Source organism: Podarcis pityusensis (genome assembly GCF_964106645.2).
Source record: "Podarcis pityusensis genome assembly, chromosome: 1".
Lineage (NCBI taxonomy): Eukaryota > Metazoa > Chordata > Lepidosauria > Squamata > Lacertidae > Podarcis > Podarcis pityusensis.
In genome coordinates this window covers 35,465,969-35,487,655 of record NC_138028.1, presented here as the reverse complement: position 1 = coordinate 35,487,655, position 21,687 = coordinate 35,465,969, and the positions used below count along the sequence as shown (strand labels likewise).

General features: G+C 41.5%; 1 protein-coding gene across 3 annotated transcripts in view; it reads left to right on the top strand.

The window, feature by feature from the left end:
- AKAP6 (A-kinase anchoring protein 6) overlaps positions 1-21,687 on the top strand; it is a 241,769-nt gene that overhangs the window by 165,528 nt on the left and 54,554 nt on the right. For all 3 annotated transcript variants that reach the window (XM_080977407.1, XM_080977406.1, XM_080977405.1), the window contains exon 9: positions 273-393. In XM_080977407.1, the coding sequence (XP_080833533.1) occupies positions 273-393 (121 nt within the window). The remainder of the gene's footprint in view (positions 1-272; positions 394-21,687) is intronic.

Below are 21,687 nucleotides of genomic sequence, written 5' to 3'. Positions count from 1 at the left end.
TTAAGCAGCCCTGTATGTAATTCCCATTTCTTTTAAAGTTTTTGAAGGAAGAGAAATATGTCTGCTGTTGTTGACAGAATCTGTATCGTTTGCTGAGATTTAGGTCATGGCTTATACTGGAGTTGAATTCTCATTTATCCTGTTGAAATAAAGAATCTCTTCCGCAACAGAGCTAGGGATATCATGCGTTTTTGAGAATATCTTATATTCTAATACAAGGTCTTAACAGCTATACCCTAGTATGCATAATACATTTTATTCCTTATCTGCAGCCTTTTGGACTTTGATTCAGAATACCAGGAGCTCTGGGATTGGCTGATTGACATGGAATCCATAGTGATAGACAGCCATGACCTGATGATGTCAGAGGAGCAGCAGCTGCATCTTTACAAGGTTAGCGCTTCCGTTACTGCCTTTACCTAGCTATAGAAGATCTGATTAGTTTGACAAGTCTTTCTCTCACAGGATAGCCCTGCGTTCATTGTATATATCATGGTGTCTATTAGAATTCCCTTCCCTGTCCCCAACCTCATTTCCATCCCCTCTGTGCTGACAGCCTGCACCAACATCATAATTGTGAGAAAGTTCCCTTTATCACATTCCATTTGGTGCAATTCTATGGGAGGACAAAGATTTGTCTTTGGTGTGAATAGAAATAGATGAAACTGCATTCATAAGTAGACTGAAACAAAATGAAGAGGGGGGATGATAGTAGCATTTAGAAAATGTGTTTTGATTGGAGCGTTCGTCTGGTTTTATCTACCTTTCATGCCATGTTAGTAAAGGCGAGGGTTGGGGGGTGCCTTGATTTAGTTTATTGTTTCAGGATATAGGATTTTTCCCATTTACTTTGCATAACACAAATATTATTTTATTAATACAATGTGCCTTTAATGAATTAAGTACGGTAATGGTAAACTTGTGCATTGGTTGCAAATCTTGGGTTGCAGCCAATGTTAGCCATACCTTTGAGTAGCCCCACTGAAGTGAATGGACATAGTTAACTTGTGCCATTAATTTCAATGGGTCTACTCTGAGTAGGATACAACCCCTTGTGCCTTACAAAGAAAGAGAAAGGGGGGAAAGAGCTGTTTTCTGTTTCTGATAACTTTTGCTTAACAAAAAAAAATTAAGATAACTTCTTCAAAAGCAATAATTTCACTTTCAACTCTAATTCTGGACTTTTGTATGTGATGTGGAGATGGGGGGGAGAAGCATTTTGGGAGTGGAGGAGGGGCTTTCTACAGACATATCAGGATGTAGTAAATCTTCCTCATTTAGGCAATTTTTATTGGACTAATTTTGACAGTTGTCATCCTTGAATTGCTTTGAGCATATGGCATATCTCAAAGAGCAGATTGTGAATCATAAAAAATAAAATTAATAACTAACAACAGAATCAGCAACAGTATAACGACAAGGAACAACTACCCTCTAGCCTTTTTTTATTTCTTATGCAAGAAATGGCACACTCAAGGTCAAATAGAAGTTGTTTTCTTTCTTCTCTATTTATTTTTGTATATATAATTTAATGAAACGTGAGTGTTTTTTAAAATAAAAAACCACAAGCCACACAACAGTGTGATGTACCAGCAAAAAAAGGTAATGCTATTCTAGGCTGTGATCACAGAAGTATAGTGTCCAGATCAAGGGAAGTTATAGTATCACTCTATTCTGCCTTAGTCAGACCACACTTGGAATACTGTGTCCAGTTCTGGGCACCACAATTTAAGAAGGATGTTGACAAGCTGGAACGTGTGCAGAGGAGGGCAACCAAGATGATCAAGGGTCTGGAAACTAAGCCTTATGAGGAGCACTTGAAGGAGCTGGATATGTCTAGCCTGGAAAAGAGGAGGCTGAGAGGAAATATGATAGCCATCTTCAAATATCTTAAGGGCTGTCACAGGAGAATGCTTGCTTTCTCCTGCTCTGGAAGGTAGGCTTTTAAAACTGTGAAATGGCTTCAAGCTGCCAGAAAGGAGATTCCGATTCTCCTTCCTTGGAGGTTTTTAAACAGAGGTTGTATGGCCTTCTGTCATGGATGCTTTAGCTGAGATTCCTGCATTGCAGGGGGTTGGACTAGATGAACCTTGGGACCCCGTCCATCTCTAAGATTCCATGATTTAATCCTTTGTAGTTTCTGTAAGAACTTCCTATACAGAATACTTAATTACTTGTACATTCAGGTAATTTGGAAAGCCAGTTTAGATGTGCCAGTTCCTCTGTGGACTTTTTATACAGCGGGGGGAAATTAAAAATCCATGCACAAGCATTTCACTCTCTACATTAGTAAATTCCAAGGAAAGCTTATTCACTTAGTCTGATTTGAGAAACCATTGACTGAGCAAATGAGTACATTTGATCGCCCATAAAGAGTATTGCTTTACTGACACAGGACATCATAGCAGGATTCATCATACTGGTATTCCTTTCGACACCTGCTGAAGACTTTCTTATTCAGGCGAGCCTGCCCAAATGTTTCTAAAGTTTGTAGGTGTTTAATTTGTTTTAGTCTATTTTATGGCAGTTTTAACCTTCTGTATGTTTTACATTACAGTTGTAAAATCTTAACCTGAGGTACCACTGTATATAGTGTTGAGCACTATATATTACACCATTGCTTTTTGTAGAATACAGATTGTTTCCAAACCCTCTACAAAAGGAGGCAATTGAGAAAAAAGAAAGCATGATAAGATAGACATAGAGTGGTACCTCGGGTTAAGAACTTAATTCGTTCTGGAGGTCTGTTCTTAACCTGAGGTACCATTTTAGCTAATGGGGCCTCCCGCTGCCGCCGCACTGCCACAGCACAATTTCTGTTCTTATCCCGAAGCAAAGTTCTTAACCCGAGGTACTATTTCTTGGTTAGCAGAGTCTGTAACCTGAAGCGTCTGTAACCTGTAGCATCTGTAACCCGAGGTACGGCTGTATGCATTCTTCAAGTGCCACACCAACAAGCTTCAACCATCCACAGCAGCTATATCTAAGATAAGGCTGTAAGTGGTTACACTTACTGTATAATAGGATTCCCATGTTTGCGTTGTTCTGACCTGTGTGTATATTTTGTAACCTTTAATAGCTGCTCTTCTTGTTCCATTATACAAATGGGGAAGCTGACATGGAGTTTAACGTGAAACATGAGAAAGAAACAAAGCTGTGGTCATTACGTTTCATAGAGGCAACTTCGTTAAGCGGTTTCCCACAAATTCTGAATGCAGACCAGTTTACCTGACATACCAGTTAGCCCAATAAACTCCCCACCCCAGAATGCAGTACAGCTGCTAAGGCTGCAATCAGCTGCAGAAGAGCAGTGTGTGATTGTGCTTAATCCTTTCCCTCTCTGGTAAGTTTCTTTGCCTGCTAACAATCCACCCTCAAATTGCCTTTGGATTGCATATGACCACCTTAACAGCATCATGAAAGCAAACCATCATGAATGCGCAATGAAAATAATGTCTGCAAGGGCCCTGAGATATGTAAGCTTTGGGCCCACTGTTCATTTAAGAAGAAGAGTTTGGATTTGATATCCCGCTTTATCACTACCCGAAGGAGTCTCAAAGCGGCTAGCAATCTCCTTTCACTTCCTCCCCCACAACAAACACTCTGTGAGGTGAGTGAGGCTGAGAGACTTCAGAGAAATGTGACTAGCCCAAGGTCACCCAGCAGCTGCATGTGGAGGAGTGGGGAAGCGAACCCGGTTCACCAGATTACAAGTCCACCGCTCTTAACCACTACACCATGCTGTAGTTATCTCCTGTGAGTAAACGAAGTGGTGGAAATTAAAATGTGTGAGCCAGGCGAAAGCAATTCTTCACCCAGGTTTCATTTGGCCCTAGAAACATTTCCCCCCGAATAAAACAAGACTTCCAACTAGCATTTGAAGAAGCAATGGTGCAAAAAACAATAACAACCTGTTTTTTAAAAGTTTTCTAATATTAGCAGTTTCCCTCAGGAATGACCGTAACTCAGTGATAAAGCATCTGCTTTGCATGCCTGTCTCAGATCTAACCTGAGGCCTCTAGAGCTTCAGTTGGGAGACACTTCTGTCTGAAACTGGCTGCTGTCAGTCAGTGCAGACAATACTGAGGACAATGGACCACTGGTCTGACTCAGTATAAGGCAGCTTCCTATGTTCCTAAGGTTTTTAAACGGTTTCAACAAGTTCCCAGGAACATGTGGTGATACCTGAATAAATTTCTAAGGTCATTTCACACATTCTTTGGTAAAATAGTGATAAAGGCACCACAGTATGATGTTATTGTGTCTGTGTCTCATGGTGAATGCTTCTGGTACAGGCATCCCTATGTAGTGATGGCCGGTATATATCACAATGGAAAGACTCTTCCTTCAGAAGCCTTTCTAGTGATGTGGTATATGCTAGCTGCCACCACATGAGGGCTCATTTGAGTAGGCAGAATTTGAGTTTCCATTTACAGATTGTGTGTAGAATGCATATATTATTGACAGTATAGTGCCATAGTGTTGAACCATATCAACTGAATGTTGAGCTGTTGAATTTGGTCGTTCCTCGTGCAGAAACTACAGGAAATAAATTATGGGAAGATGGAATCCCGTTTCTCTCTTGCTTTAATTCATGTTGCTCCACTAACAACTATACTGTACAGACGCCAGTTCATTGCACTTTCTCTTTTCTAGGGGTAGATTTCTTAAATCTACAGAATCTTCCTCCTAGTTATTGAATTGATAAATAATTGCACCGCTGAGCTAGCTCAGCAAACCTCCTCTGCCAGGTTACCTGCTGTGTTTTCACTATTGGCAGCAGTAATCTTTGCCTCTAAGGAGTCTATAAGTGGGAAAGATCTATAATAAAACAAGTACATTGCAAGGCAAGAGCATACATTAAATGCATAATAACAATATAGCGATGCCAGAACTAGGTATGAGAAAATTATCTGTATATTCACAGTTCAGCATGTATCCCCAGTGATGTTTTTCTCTAATTCCATACCGATTCAAGCCAAGCCTTTCTTCCCCTGATTTTATCCTGATAGATGACGATAGGAGGCCTTGGTAAAATTGACATAGAGCAGAGCTGTAGTTTTTTGTTCTCAGTTGGTTCAAGCCTTTAATGTAATCTTATATCAAAGAAGAATTCTCCTCCTTCTGCCTCCAAACAAACCTGCAATCATTTTGAAATCTCAGTTTATACGATATTAGGCTAAAGGCTGACGTAGTATGGAAAGTGAGCCACAGGGCTGTCAATACTCCGTCAACCTTCTTTTTATATTGATGTCTTTCTCTTGCGTGCCGGTGAACTGAATGCTGATATGTAATTCTTGACCCTCCCTACTTGCTCAGCTGCCTGATCAATACTGCTACCACCATCTCCTCCTCAGCCTAGGAAACAAAAGCTCCCTGCAGCCGGCGGCGGAGGCAGAGGGAGGTCATTCAGCCTCCCTCCCAGGCACCTGGATTCTGGACACTTTTTGCTTGCTGGCAGAGGAGGAGGAGCTTGCATTAATAGCAATTGGGTGGGTGGGCAAGGTAGGAGAGGCAAGAATAACATTTCATCATTCAATATTATGGCCTGATGCTGCTAATACAAGGGAGCTGTCAGCACATATACCATGCTGTGAGCATACTCTTTTTCTGAAGGCACAAGAGACCACTATCTTGCTGAAGCTAGTAGGTCTGGGCAGTGCCTGGATGGGAGACCACTTAGGAACTATAAGTAGGTCTGCTCAGGTTCCATGATGGAAAGAAGCGTGAAATATTAATGTAAGAAACGTGTCTGTCTTCAGTCTTAAACTCTACCCCCTGTTGCATAGTTATCCTCACTCTAGCTATCCTACTTTTAAGTTACTTTAGGAATAGTAAGTTCTAAAGTAAGTTACTTTAGAAAAGATCTAGATCTTTTGAGTATGCTTGGTCAGGCTTGGCACCAGCTGTCAACCAGGTCAAGCATTGGCCAAGGGGCTCAGGAGACTCAGAAAGACCCTTCCCAGCCAGACTTACCTGGGCTGCCACTCACTGCCCTTTCTGCCAGGCGCTCACATAGTGGTGTGTGGTGTTGCTGCCACTGCCATGACACTGGTGGCAGCAGAAAAACAAAATACTGCATGGGATATTGGGGTATGTGAGTTTGAAGGGACATCAGTGGTACCATGCCAAGGACCCCCTTAAGTTTCTGCCTGGTTCATTGTGGCTTCATCCTCTTTTTGTCATTATAATACCTGGACCTGATCTCTCAAGCATTCTTTAAAGATCCACAGATAATTATCCTACATAGGATTTATAGGATCTGGCCCAAGTGTCTAAACTCCTCTCATTAATCCTTTAATAGAAACCTCTGTATTGATGCAAGATTTCTTCCTGGAGTGTTCAAAAATTAAGCAAATCAGGGTTTATTGGAACTGTGGAGATTAGAAATGAATGTACTAGACAGAGAAAGTTAATGATAATTCCTTACATTTTCCCCAGAAGATTAATTGTGCGTTAGATTAAAACCCCATTAAATTGAGTAAGATATGATTGTTAAAATTGTTAGCATGTAGGGAGTAAAATTAACCAAACATTTCTTTACAAATATAAAAATGTTGGCATCTCCTTTGACATTTGGAGGGTTGATTATAAAAGCATTTAAGGTGCTTGAAATACATACTGCATAAAATGTGCCCTGATTAAATCTTCAACAAGGATGTGTGTGCCATGGCGGGTACAAGAAATACTGATCCTGGCGTAATGATTTGTGAGTAAATGTGTTGATTTAGCAACAGGAAAGCTTAAATACGAGGCTGTCCAATCAAAGAGGGGGTAGTACACTTGACTAAATGGCATTCAAATGTTCATCAGAAGTGAATGCTTCCTAAGGAAAGTTGGAGGTGGGTGGGGGGACAGGAACCTCCATTTATCCTAGGTGGGACTAATAGCAGCTGGGGGAGACAGTCGGGAAGAGAGATTTAGATCAGGGAAAATATTTTTGAAGACTTTAAAGCACTATACAGTTTGAGACCCACATATCCGAAGGAGTGCCTGCTCCCACATAAACCTGCCCACCAGCCTTCTTCACAAACTGTGTGAACACTACATCTTTAAAGCATATTCAGAGCACATTTTCCCTGCTCAAAGAATTCTGGGCACTGTAGTTTATCCGCAGCAGAGTTACAATTCCCAGCAAGCATTAACAACCTACGGTGCCCAGAATTCTTTAAGGGTGGGGAGGGGGATTGTGGTTTGAAGGCTCTATATAGGTGCCTGAGTGGTTTATGTTGTAAAAGCTAAGAGTTGCAGCTGGTGTTGGTGAGTAAGGGGGAAAGCGGTTTCTTCTCTCCATCCCTGCCTCTAATGATAGTGATTTCCAAAGAGGGAACATGTTTTTTAAAAAACAAAAACCCAAAAATACATCTGTTGCTTTTTGAAAAATTGAGCTCTGTGTAACGAAATGCTCTTAATTCCTGCAATTCTGCTTTCCCTAAGAACCATTTCCCTTGAGGAATCTCATAGGTAAACAGAGTAAACATGCATCAGATTATGTGTGTTTCTTGCATTTCTTTTGGAAACTGTCAGAAGCACACAACAATATGCAGTGTATTAGCTTATAACTTTATTATTTCCCCATTAAAAAAATAATAATGTAAAAACAAATGAGCCTGGAGTTAGGCAACATTAATTGCAGTCGTACCATCTTAAACTGCCACCACCATCCTTAAAATCATTTCTAAGGTGTCTATTTATTGTATATCTTTAACCAAACACAAACTTTACTAATCAGTACAGCATAGACCATTGCAGAGTTAAATGATTCATTCAAAGCAGAGCTTTCAGTAGCAGGATAGTAAGTTGGTGGGTAGGGCTTAACAGTGGTGATCATTTGTGAGGAAATAAGAGTGGCTATATTTTCATGGGTAAATTGTTGACAGAAATGGCACTGCTTTACTTCTGAAGATGCCATTCATTTCCTCCTCTGGGTGTGCTGGTGCTCCATGAGCTTTTCGCTCTGGCTCTGTGCAGAGCTGCGGCCTCGTGGATCAAACAAACCATGGTGAAAGTTTCCCTCATTTGCATCACTTCTAGACAGCCCTGTCTTACTCTTTGCTGTCAGGAAATCACTGTCTTTGTCACCTTTCTTCAGTGATCTCCTTTTGGCAGAGATAGTCCATGTGACCAGGATTAATCACAACAACAACGACAAGAAGAATCCTGGCTCAGGATTCAGTGACATGTTTTGCTCCGAACTCCAATAACAACAGTGTAGGCTGGAATCAGGAGGAAATGACTACATTAATTTCTGAGTGAAAAGATAATTAACACTTAAAAGACTAATGTTGTAAGCTATGAAGCTATAATTCATATTAATGAAAACGCGCTTAGGGGAGGGAGTAGTACCGGGCTCTTCGTTGTTAAAATAATTTAGGGAAAGTAAAAGGAGGGTGGTGGGGGACGCAAAGTCTGTGCAAAGGGGAGAGGGAAACCGTCAGCTATAATATACTTAAAGGTTTGAAACTGCAGGCTGAAGTGTGTGTAAAGTGCTTACTTAGATGATATGAATAGGATCCTGCCAAACAAAAGCAGTAGTGTGCTCCTAGAATGCTGTGCTTAGAGGAGTTTCCTTGGCAACAGAAATGCAGTTCCAAAAGTAGACAGAACTTTCCTCAGAAAACATGCTATTAATAACAACCTTCCGGAACAACCTGGAACAATTTGACTACTTGGCAGTGATAATGCCAAGTGTTCTGCAAATTAATGTAACACAACAGTTATATGTTTCTCTTGCCCATAATTCTTCTGAAGTTGAAGTGTGAGCTCTGTTCGGTTTGTGGATCTGAGGGCAAGAAGCCATCCCAAATGTTAGTGAAGCGAACGAAAGCGGAAATACCAGTAGCTCAACTAGCATCGGGCACATTATTTTATCTTGTACATACGACAGATTTGTTTGACTAGATTATTTATTCTAATTGTAGGGATGGAGGGCAAAGTGTAAGTACAGGGTTAGTCGCCATCCCAGATTACAAAGTGTGTAGCAAACGCTGCATGAAATGGTTAAAATCGTTGAAGGTTTGTGCCTTCGGTGTACATCCAAAATATTTGGTTCTTATGCTTGATTCATCTCCTGTGCAATCCTATGCAGCCTCCTGAGAAGTAAGTCCCACTGAGTTCAATGGGGCTAACTTCCAGGTAAGTGGGTAAAGATTGCAACATAAACTGTGCATGCTTTTGTGCATTTGAGAGCCCACTATAGTCATCTCTGTGTTTTCTTATGCTTCTGTGTGCTGTAATTTCATGGGTCGGAGGCTTCAGAAATGAGAGCACTAACTCACCCTTCATGAATACCAGCTGAGTGACTGGGTGAGCTGGGGAGCCTCCTGTGCTGGTGGAATCTCTCTGCATTTTAGAACAACCATGTGGGGAGCCAGTGGCATAGCGTTGATTACTGGCACCTGGGGAAGGCATGGTTCAACACTGTGGTGCTATACTCCCCACCAGAGCAAAGTGGGGCCACACTGAGTTGCCTGCCCACCCACACAGTGGGGAGCCCAACCAGCCAGTGTGGTTCTTGGCGAGCAGAGAACAGCAATGGGCTGGGGGCACCTGTGGGGGGCACCTGGTTTGTGCCCCCTCAAAAATTGCATGCCCAGGGCCACAGCCCCCTGGCACCCCCATGCTACACCCCTGTGGGGAGCACTCACAAGTACAGGAGGCTTCCTGATCTCCACAATTACCCATCAGCTGATGGAGGACAATTTCAAAGGGGACAGACCTAGCAGGTTCATCCCAGCAGTCACTCCCTTCACATGAATGCAGTACATAGAATTTGGGTGCCTGAACAGGGCTAATATCTGTGTATGAAGCAGAACTGGGAACCTGTGGCACTCCGGATGTTGCTGGATTCCAACTCCCATCAGCCCCAACCAGCATGACCAATGATCTGGGATGGTGGCAGTTATATGCAGCAGCATTTGGAGAACCACAGGTTCTTCATCTCTGGAGTAAACTATATAGCTGCAAAAAAAATAAAATGTTACAAATAAGTGTTCCCCACACTCTATTCTGTTGACTAAGCATGGGTTTAAAACAGTTAACACTAACAGAAGGTAAAATTAATGACATAGCCTCTATATGCTCTCAGCAGCTCTGAGGACAGCTCCCACGAGAGGTGGTGGACTCTCCTTCCTTGGAGGTTTTTAAACAGAGGTTGGATGGCCATCTGTCATGGATGCTTTAGCTGAGATTCCTGCATTGCAGGGGGTTGGACTAGATGACCCTAGGGACCCCTTCCAACTTCAATATTCTATGATTCTATGACTTGGCTTGTAACAGAAAGTACAAAATATGCTCTCCGCGCAGACTTTTTAAAAAATATGTCATAATTTCTGTCTGCCAAGAGAATAAACTAATTTCAGATCTGCCTTGCCAACTAGAATCATTAGAATTCTGTTAAAGGCCATAAGTTTACTAGACAGGAAAGGTAGACTACTCTACTGCCTTGACCTTTCTTGAATCCTTAGATCTAAAGGTTAAAAGTAATCAATATCTCATTGTGCATCCTGGTAATAAGTAATAACCATCATGTTAAAATCTAAATGATTGCATATCGCACTTAAGCATGTTGACCCATTTGGGAGCCTTTTTAATTGCAATCAGGATAGTGATTATGGTTTGCTAATAAACTTTTAGCCTAAATGGCAAAAATTGCAGCCTTCAGCTTTTTGTAAAATATGACTTCAGCTTCTAATGCTGATTGAAAAGGGTGTGCTGCAAGTTAAAAGCACATTTCTCTAGGACAGATTTGAATATCTCTTTTTGCAAAAAATAAAATAATTTTTTTTAAATTCAGAAATGCTAACAAATACACTGTTAAATGGTGTTAGCTTTTCTAACATAAACACAGTACATACTTGCATCAAATAGTATTCCATAACAGGCGAACGCTGGCCATGATTTGTCATAAAAATAAATTATCTAAGACCTTTGGCCACTCCTCACATCCTCCCTCAGCCATAGTGACTGGTGCCGTGCTGAATCCAGAAATCTAAGCCTAAGTGTGGACATCTGTGAGTGATAAACAAAAGTAAGAATGGATGAGTGAGTTGAAAAGACAGGAAATACGCTGGATCAGCCTGTTTTTGCCTAGTGCCTTAAGATATGTAATAAAGGCACTAAGTGAGTGTCCCTGAGGAGAGCATGCCACAAGCAGGGACCCACTGCAAAAAAGGCCCATTCATATGTTGCCACCCTCTGGACCTTTTGCAGAGGAGACACAAAGAAAGTCACAGGGGATGTGATCACAAAATCTGGGTCAGTTCAAAGAAGGAAAGGCGGTCCTTGAGGTATTGCAATCCTGAGCCATTTAAAGCTTTATAGGTAAAAACCAGTGTTTTGAATTGGGTCCAGAAAATAATTGGCAGCCAGTACAGTTGGGCCAGGATTGATGTTCAAGCTGCCTTGTCCCAGTGAGCAACCTGACCACTACACAGGGCTAAAGAACGCTCCCCAAGCAACCACCCAAGTGGGACTGAAAGCACTGCAAAGTGGGGCCACCCACCCCTAACTTGGACAGCCGCTCCAGTAGCATATCATGGTCAATGGAAATCAAAAGTCACAGAGAGGTCGAGGAGAAGTAACAGGGAAACATATCCCCTGTCTCTCTCCTGACAGAAGTAATCATGTAGGGCGACCAAAGCAGTTTCTGTGCCAAAACAGGGCCTTAACCCTGATTGAAATGGATCTAGAAATTCGGTTTTCTCCATGAACACCTGGATCTGGTTCATGTTCAGCCACTCAAGTGCTTTGCCCAAGAAGGGACATTGGAAACTCACCATATTTTATTGGTCTAATTCCCTCAAACAAACAAGAGGATGCTCTAATGGATGGCTATTCCAGCAGGGCTTCTTGTGTGGTTTTAAAGTGTATTCTTATTTCAGTAGCAGAAAAACGTGTCCCATGTTCCCAACCCCCATCTCTGGGCTGTTGAAGGTAAACTAGAAAAAAGAAAATGGGTTAACTGCTATCAGTGCTTCTTGCTAAAAAAACAAACACACACACACACCAAAAACCTCCAAAATCCTTTTTTGAGTAATAGGATGAATTTGTCTGACCCTCTCCACAACATGTCATTTTCAGCAATGAAGAAGAAAAACCACACATCAGATGTAATTTATCACATCGGTTTTCAAAGATATTTCATTTTCTCAGAAAAACAAAGTAGGAAAAGTGATACCTTCTTATTGAACTAATATTTCTGGTGGCAGATATGCTTTCTGACACTTGGTTCAAGAAACTGAGTCATCTACAGCCCTATTCATGTATTCCAGGGGTGAGGATCCTCGAGCCCATGGGCCAACCTTCACCCAACAGTGGGTCAAATCAGGACTGTAAGGCTATTTTAAAAACAACACTTACCTGCCAATCAACTGACATCATTCTGATGAGAGGTGACATCAGCTGGTGGGCAATGGGGAGCAGGGTTTGATTCTGTTTTGGCTGTGTACACCAGTTCTCCTGCTGGGGCCAATGCAGCCAAACTGAGCACGATGCAGAGGGAGGTTCGGTCCTGTTCAGTATGGCTACACACACCTGTTCCTTTCTGGGAACAGACGCACATAGCCAAAGCAATAGGATGCAGCTTTGGTGCACTTGGTGAATGGAGACTAAATCCTGATCACTTTGGTTGCATGTACCAGTTCCCAGCCCCTTTTCAAACAGCCCCGTGTTGCTCTTTAAACTTCCAGGCTGCTTGCAAAAGGGCTTTCAAACTACCCAGCACTGTGCTTTGAAGTCCCAACAGCTGGGACTTCAAAGTGTAGCATCACCACACATCAGGTGATTGACAGCTGGGTAGCCCTGTCCAGATGTCAGATTTGGCCCTCTAGAGGTCAGAAGGTAAGGGTCTGGCCTGTCAAGCAGAACGTGTTCCCCACCACTAATGTATTACATGCCTGTGGGTTCCACAACACTTGAAAGGGTTCTCTGTAATGCCTAGGCTAGCCCTACCTCTAGTTACAACCTAGCTGACAGGTGTTTGGGACTTTCGGACATTAAAAAGCACATAGACCCCTTTCAGACTGATGTTGTGTCAACTGGAAGAGGCCAGTGTGCATATTGATTTCCAGGTACAAGTCTAGGCCACACATTCTACAGCACCAAATCATTTGTTGAAACCTACAGATACCAAATAAACAAATAGGGCTGAGGTCCTTTGCACATATTTGTAATGCTCCTGCCTTGGCGCTTGCTTTTAGCATTGTGCCAAAAGAGCAAGAAAATGGTCTCTACACCTGCGCAGAATTCATGGTTCATGATCGGCTATCAGCTGAATAATGTTAGCTGAGCATGGACTCTGTGTGTCTTGCAGTGGCGTAAAAAGCTCATGTGCTTTATTTATTTGGATTTACATTCTGCCTTTCTATGATACAATCAAACTCTAGGTGGCTTAGACATAAAAAATATAAATCACAATAAAAACTAAAAACAAATATAACCGTAAAACAAACAGCAGTATCATAAAATATTATCATAAAGTGTCCTCAGTTTCCCCCATTACCTGCGACTAGCATAGCAATAACACTCTAAGCCATTTTATCTGTTGCATTCCTCCCTAAATAGAAGTGTATGTTACAGGCAGGAAAAGCTGTACAAAATATGTTATCGTATTTCTCCCTTCCCTGCTTATACTCTGTGTGTATGACCACTGGAATTCCCACAAGGTACTTTTATGTGTGTATCAATGTTGAGAGAACTGAGACGTCTGAAACGTCACTTCGCTTTCCCCCCCCCCCCAACTTGCAAGACTACATATCCTTGCGGAGGAAGGCAACATAAGCTGTGGGCTTCATTCTCATCACTTAACAGATTAGATAAGCTGCTTTGACCTGACGGCGTTTTGATCTTGGAAAATATTGCCTTTCTTGAGGTTGTGGCTGTGGTTATTGTTATAATAATTATTGAAGCCGCTGTTTCACTGATTAGAACTTTAACTGGTAATGTCAATACCACAAGAGATGATCTTACCCAAAGCTCCTCTAGTTCAGGGGTGGTGAAACGGTGGCCCTGTGGGCCAGATCTGGCCTGGCAAACCACTGTAGGTGGCCAGCAGCCCTTCCCAAGAGGTCCTCTTCTCCCTCTGTGAAGCACCGCTGCTTCCTCTTACTTGGTGCCATTGTTAGGCAGTCTTACTGGTTAGGGAACAGAAAGCAACAGGAAGAAGAATGGTGTTGCAGAAGAGAGAAGGGTGCATTTGCAAGGTAAGCAGATGGGACTTTTTTTTACCATTGATGGGCTGAACTGGATGGAGAGATTTAAATTAATAAGAGATTAGAATTGCTCTTCTGTTTAAACCTCTCCTCTCTTTACAGAGCTCCTGTGGACTTGGTTTCTCCATTGCACCACCAACAGCTAAGAGGAGAGGTTTAGTCTTCTGAACTCAGCTGCGATGGGGATATGTGGGCTGGGTCACTGTGTGACTGAGTATGGCATGTGCCCACATGTGTGTATGTGAGAATTTCAGGGCCGGCCCAAGGCATTTTGACATCTGAGGTGAACCACAAAATAGTGTCACCCTCATTGCAAGGGAAGAAAGGGTGAATGAATAGCTACATCAGGAACAGGGGTGGAGTGGGGGGGGGATAAATATTTACCTCAGGATATGCTGCCCCTGTGGATCCTGCCACCTGAGCCAGTAACCTCACCTTGCCGCATGGGTGCCATGGCCCTGGAGAGTGTGTTGTTTGTCTCCAAGTGTGCTTTATGTATCATGAATGGGTAGGTGTGGCAGATGAATGTGATGTGTTCAAAAGGTGCGTGCATTAGTCATTCCCGCTGCTAGCAAGCAACCCTCAGAGGGGTGGCTGATTCTTAGTGCTGCCTTTGGGCCAAAAAGGGGCAGTTACCCCTGCTCTAGACCTCTAGGGGGACTTTGGGTGAGCAATTTCTTTCAGAAAATGATCCCCACCCCTGATCTTTCCAAGGAGCTGATAAGATTTCAGCTTTTAAAAAGAGCAATACATGGGAGTCTTAGCAGCTGGATTGGGAGCGTGCATTGATTTCCCATTCAGCCAGGGATAAGTATGCGAAAGTTGCAACAGTGTGTGTGTGTGTGTGTGTGTGTGTGTGTGTGTGTGTGTGTTTAGATAGACACACACTCGTACTGTTCAAATCAATTCCCCTTCTACAATAGTCTCTAGCAGAAGAAAACTGAAAATTTAAGTAGGGTTAGTGTAAATCTCATGAGGATTTATGGTCTATATAATTTATGTATATCTAGAACTCCCAACATACATTTCCCCCCATAACTAAAAATGTTCAGGTTTTTTGTTTTGTTTCGTTTTAAATCCTTTCGGAAACTAAGAAATACCACACAACAAATTTGAGAAGGTGCACAAAGATGTCTTGTGAATGACAGTAAATATGTCAGGCTGTAGCCTGTAAATGGATACAAATGTAACAAAATTGATGCAAATGACAAAATACTTAATAACTAGCCAACATTAGAAAACTTTAATCAAACTGTGCTTTTTAAAAGCCCAACCGAAAAGTCTGTTCTGTTGCACTTCATTTGTCTTCTTCCACGTTAACATGAGAATTCACAGTATATGAAGTAAAGGAATAAGTAATAAAAAATTGCCCAACCTCTATAGACAGGCTTCAGTTACTCCACACTGATTTAAATATCCTTCCTGAATTCCGTTGACTGTATATAGGAGGATGCAACAGCCAGCTTCCACGTTTAATATAACACAAACCTTAAGAAAAACGCTGCATACATTGTAGCAGGGACATTAAATATATCTCATCCAGAAACTCTGAAAACTAATTTTGTTTTTAATTAAATTTGCATCTGTTACGGTAAATGATATAATGGACACATACTAACAATCATATTACTATAGCAAGTTTTGTTATCTTTTCCACAACATATATAATCACCCAGCTGGCATCCAAAAGGATTGGCCTTCAAAGCATTGCGACATCAGAAAGAAATATTATTGAGATGATGCCTGGGAGTGACCCAGCTGGAAAATGAGTGGCCCTGATTCAGTAGGGCGTAATTAATCAAGGGTAAGTCCTACTGTATGGTACACGGGTGGTGCTGTGGGTTAAACCACTGAGCCTTGGGCTTGCCGATTGAAAGGTCGGCAGTTCGAATCCCCGCGACAGGGTGAGCTCCCGTTTCTCGGTCCCAGCTCCTGCCAACCTAGCAGTTTGAAAGCATGTCAAACTGTATGAGGAGGTCTGGGGAAATAAGAGTAAGGAAGATAGGTTATGGAACATTATTGTGTTTTTAACTGTTTTATTTTGTATGTTTTTTCTTACTTTTTGCTTTTTTGCTGTAATCTACACTTTTTTCTTTGTTTTCTGTATTTTTGTGAAACTTTAATAAATATCATTTAAAAAAAAAAAAAGAAAGCATGTCAAACTGCAAGTAGATAAATAGGTACCGCTCCGGCGGGAAAGTAAATAGCGTTTCCGCGCGCTGCTCTGGTTCACCAGAAGCGGCTTAGTCATGCTGGCCACATGACCCAGAAGCTGTATGCCAGCTCCCTAGGCCAGTAAAGCGAGATGAGCGCCGCAACCCCAGAGTTGTCCGCAACTGGACCTAACGGTCAGGGGTCCCTTTACCTTTACCTTAAGTCCTACAGCTGCAGAGAAGTTAAGTGGCCCAAGTTGCATAAAAAGACATATCTAAATAGTACAATAGCGGCCAGAAGACCATCATAATGACAATATGGATGCATGAGAAACTGATCATCTACATCAATTTGCCATTAGGAAGGCAACCTCACTCTATTGTTTTAGATGCCTACAGAAAACTTCCTTATTTTAGCAAGCCCACCCAGACATATTATTTACTTTTCTGTTGTTGTTTTCTTTAAGTTTCAATGCTAGTAATCTTATACATTAAAAAAAAAAGTTTTGTGGATTTTAGCTGTGTTTTTTCAGTAATTTTGTAGTGTCTACCACTTAGAGAATTTCATGACTAAGCAGTCTATAAATCTCCGCCGCCCCCCAAAAAAATTCCAATAGCAAGAAATAAAGAACAAACACTCCTTGTTTTCTAATATCACATATAACGAAGCTGTATAAAGTGAGCAGAATGGATGTGGTTTGATTATATTTCATTCTATGACGACTCGCTTCAACCTGGATGGTGACAACGAGGGTGGTTTACCTTTAATACCTGTGAAGAAATTGAATTTTTGCAAGTGCAGCTTGCCACACAGGGATAAGAAAGGCTTCACCTGGTGAAATTCCCTTTTCTATCCCAAAACCAGATCGATGTCACTGCTGTGAAGAGTGTCCACACATTCTTTGCTTGCTTTGAGCCTTTTGGAGGTGCTGCCAGGTCTAAGAAATTCTGTATTAGCTTTAAATATGCATCTGTCTCGTCTGCTGACATATCAGCCAAATGACTGCACAGCCCAAGAAACTCTAATTACTGTATTAGGGATTTGTTTAGCTTATTGCATTAATTGTCCACCAAGCCTCATTTCCTCCTGCTTGAAGGATCTGTTCCTAAGGATAGCTTGTTTCTTACAGTTCCAGTTGATTCCTGAATTCCAGCTGAGGTTATATTTGTGTGTTTTCAATTCATCAGCCCTGAACATATTTTGCTCATCTCTCTTTCAAGTTTAATTGATTCCTTTGACCACCAGGTGGCCTCTCATACTTGTATTGTGTATTGTATAATTCTACTCAAATCTTAAAACTTCCATAATGCAACAATATTTATTAAAACATCTGCTGCCTGCTGGAATTTCTTTGTGGGCGTAACATCATGGAATTTGCAATGTTCACTCCAGGCTCTATAGTCCCTTTTGAGCCAGTCTCTGTGTTCCTACTGATGGAATTTATCTGCCTGTTAAGTTAAGGGCTGCAAAACTGATTACAGTTGTAATGTCCTTAAAGATTACCGAATGGTTTCAATATTCTGGCTTTTTTCCCCCTTAAGTACTTAATTGCTTTACCAAATGACAGCTAACTTCTGCCAGTGTTACTTTGTCCAGCCGATTATTTAAAATGCAAAGAGCAAAATCAATATAATGGCAATTCTTCAAATGTCAGTATCTAATGCCAATCACCATTGGCCTGAAAAATTGCATTTAATAGGGTCAGTGTATTACCAGTGTGGCCTATTAATGTATAAAGTACTGTAGATTCTCCTGAAATATTTATATCTTGCTCTCATTTTTTAAATGTATGCCATATTAATACTTTATACTATAACCATTACTGAAAAATCTAAAATAGTTCAGCTTTATACTGCAATCCTAAGCAGTTACTGGGGTGTGTGCCCCTCTGAACCAGTGTATTCATGGTATACAATACACGCATAGGATTGGGATTACGATTTTGTTTCAAGTAACTGTCTGTGCTGATCCTTATATAGCCAAAACCCAAGCACGAAGGGGAGGCATCAGCAAGCTCAGGGGAGTCCCAATATTTGCAGTAGTACAAAAATATTTTGATATTTTAAGGGACTGTTGAATCAGGGGGTGGAAAATGATTGAAGAGCGACGCTATTTTACTTTTCTTTACAAATGGAGTACAATCCTGTGCATGCTCACTCAGAATTAAGTCCCACTGTTTCCCATAGGGCTTATTCCCTGGAAAGTATTAATACTGCAACCTTACTGAAAGACTCCTAACTGTCAAATTGGAGTAAAAAAGCATCATTCTCAGCCTTTTTCCCCATTAGGGCACTGTGCCGTCAGAATAAAATGCTATGAAGTCCCATTGATTTCCATTAGAATGTTAATCATGTCCTTACATTTGTATCATTTGGAATAAATGGGGATGGGGACTTTAAAACGCTTAACTTTGGTTGGCTCATGTGCTGTGTTTGTTTTGTGAACTTTATCAATGTTACATGAGCAACTGATGGATGTTCAGATTCTCCTAGTTGCCTCCATAGATGTATCTGTTTTCTCTTACCTCTTATACCTGTCAGAAGCATAACCACAAAGGGCCCAGGTAGTTGAGACTTTAAAGGTGCATTTAACATGCCTGTTATTTTTATTATAACAGCCATCGGGGGAGGGAGGAGAGGCTAATGGAAGCTTCCCTCCCAGGGCTAATCACATCTTTGAGTGAGGGATATTTATCAGGACTGCAGCGAGGGGGACAGATTACACCTCCATTCCCCACGTACCACATCCCCAATCCTGGCCTCTCCACCCCTGCTTTTATTTAGAAGAAATAAACTAGATACATTCAATGCAATCACATGTTTTATGTCACTGCTCGTTTGGCCCAAATACACACCGCATACTTAAAACAAAGAAACAGGTGTGCCTCCACTAAGATATTCAGATGGCATTAGTATAGCATTAAGACACAAATCATACTGATTTCTAGTTTACCTGTCATCTTAAAATGGCGTGACATATGCAAGTCTAGGCATATTCTTTGTACTGAAATACTGCAGAACTGCCTCATGTCATGTACCATGGGTGAGAGTCCTAATTTAACTAAAATCACTGCTGTTGCTTGTTTGCAGTACAGCTGCTGGAATCTGAGGGGAGTTAGCTATTTCTTCCTCTGCTTGCTGAACTCATCTAGGTCTGCTTATACAACAGATATTTAATTTTGGCATCCTTCCCTTCCAACTCTACAATTCTATTCTTCCAGTTTGAAGTCCTCTTCCAACTCTTCCTTCCTTCCTTTCTTCCATTTTGGCCTATAAAGTACTTCTTTCTGCTTGGCATTTGGGAAGCCTTCATGTTTAATCTGTCCTGTCCTGAATCTTTCCTGCCATTGCATGTCATCAGCTTGTCATCTTCATACCTTGAAACTCCTCAAGATGAGATGAGTACGCCGGCTCCCTCGGCCAATAAAGTGAGATGAGCGCCGCAACCCCAGAGTCGGCCACGACTGGACCTAATGGTCAGGGGGTCTCCTTTACCTTTACCTTACCCAATAATCTGTGGGTTCAGTCTGGATGGATAAAATCCAGATTCCAGAGGTCAGCAAAACAGGGTGTTTACTTAGTATTGCAATGGACGCCACTTAAGCCCACCCCCACCCCCGCTTTAGACAGCGAGGAAGTGCTGTACTGGGTAAAAAAACCAACAGTAATATTTATACTTTAAGCATTCCTAAACAACAGCTATTCTGTCTGGCTAAGTCATGTGGCAATGCAATGGCCTTCTGACATAGCAACAGCCTTTATCCTTCTTCGTCATCTCCTTCCTCCTCCAACGGTTTCTCCTGCTTATGGGCTACTTTGTCCTTCTCTTGGGTTCTCTTGCAAACACAGCATTCACACTCCAGCCTTCACTTGCTCAGCCCTTCTCAATACATGTCAGGTTTTATTCTGTAATTTCTGAAATTTCTTTGACAGGCTATCCGTCCAGAGTAGATTTTCAGGGCATGTGGGTGGCTGCAGAGAAGAGGAGAGGAAGGGTTGTGTCCCATTTGCACAACAGGAAGCCTGCTGCACAAATGGGACGCAGCAATTGAATATACACCCATTGTTTCCTATCCTATGGTCTATCTTATGGCAACAAGACTCATCCCTGGAGAGTCAGTTCCTTACAACTTCAGCATGTATGCATACAGTCTTACCCCACCTCTCTATCTGATGGAGAGAAATGCTTTTGTCTTGGGAAGACAAAGTACAAAACTGATCTGCATTACAGGCTGTCTTTTCAGGTTGTCGTTCCTATTATACCTGTTGCAAGAACATTAATGAGCTTGCTTTTTAATCCCCAGATTATGAACATCTTCATTTTAGGGTGAGTGGGATGGATGCCGGTTTTCATGCAATATTGACTATTGGAAAATTCTAGCTTTTATTTTCTTAATGACATAGGTAGAAAAATGCAGTCATGAGGAAGCCTGGTAATGTTCTACAAGTGGATGGAAGGCAATATTTATATTTTGACCTACTGCATTTGTGTTGTAGCAGATTGCACAACCAATCCCACCCCACATGTGAACAGGCATGCGATGATTGTCTGTGTAATCTATCACACCACCAATGCATAGATAAGAATCTATTGTGTCATCACTTGGGCTGTGGTTGGCTGTCAGCGCCAGGGGAAAATAATATGTTATCACCCCAAAGTGTTAGGACTCTTGTACCTAGTGCTGCTGTTGAAGCTCTTTGGGTCTGTTCCAGCAAGTCAGGAAACCAGACTTTTGGTACTAAACACTGTGATTATTTTAAAATGTTGGGATCTGCATCATATTGTGTCTCACTTTAACATTTTCTTCTTTGGGAAAACATATCAATTCAGTGGTAAAAAGCCACTAATATAATCCATATTGCATGTATTTTCTTTCGCAAAAGTTTCATGTTTCTGCAAATATGAATGTTACTGAAAGCCAAACATCTGGATGCCTAGTTGCAAACATCTTGGTGGTAAGAAAAAGTTCAAGTTTTTTTTAAAAAAACACAAGAGCCTTAAAATTGTAATATTTTAAATAGATGCTAGTGTAACAGAAATATCTCATTCCATAGCATTCCATTGGAATAGGTTGTTTGAAAAACCTACAAGCCACTCAGGTGAATTGTGGATAAAGTGACTTCCATAGTTAGCAATGATTCCCAAGTGGTCTCTGCATGTGACATAATAGCTTCTTTGGGGTAGGCCTAAATGTTTATTGCTCAGTTTGGGTCAGGATGCCCCTATGCACATATTATTTATTTTATTTCTTATTTAAATATATTTTCTCTCGTGCAGCAGCTAGGTTAAGAAATACATACATTTGCATAAACCATGCAAATGT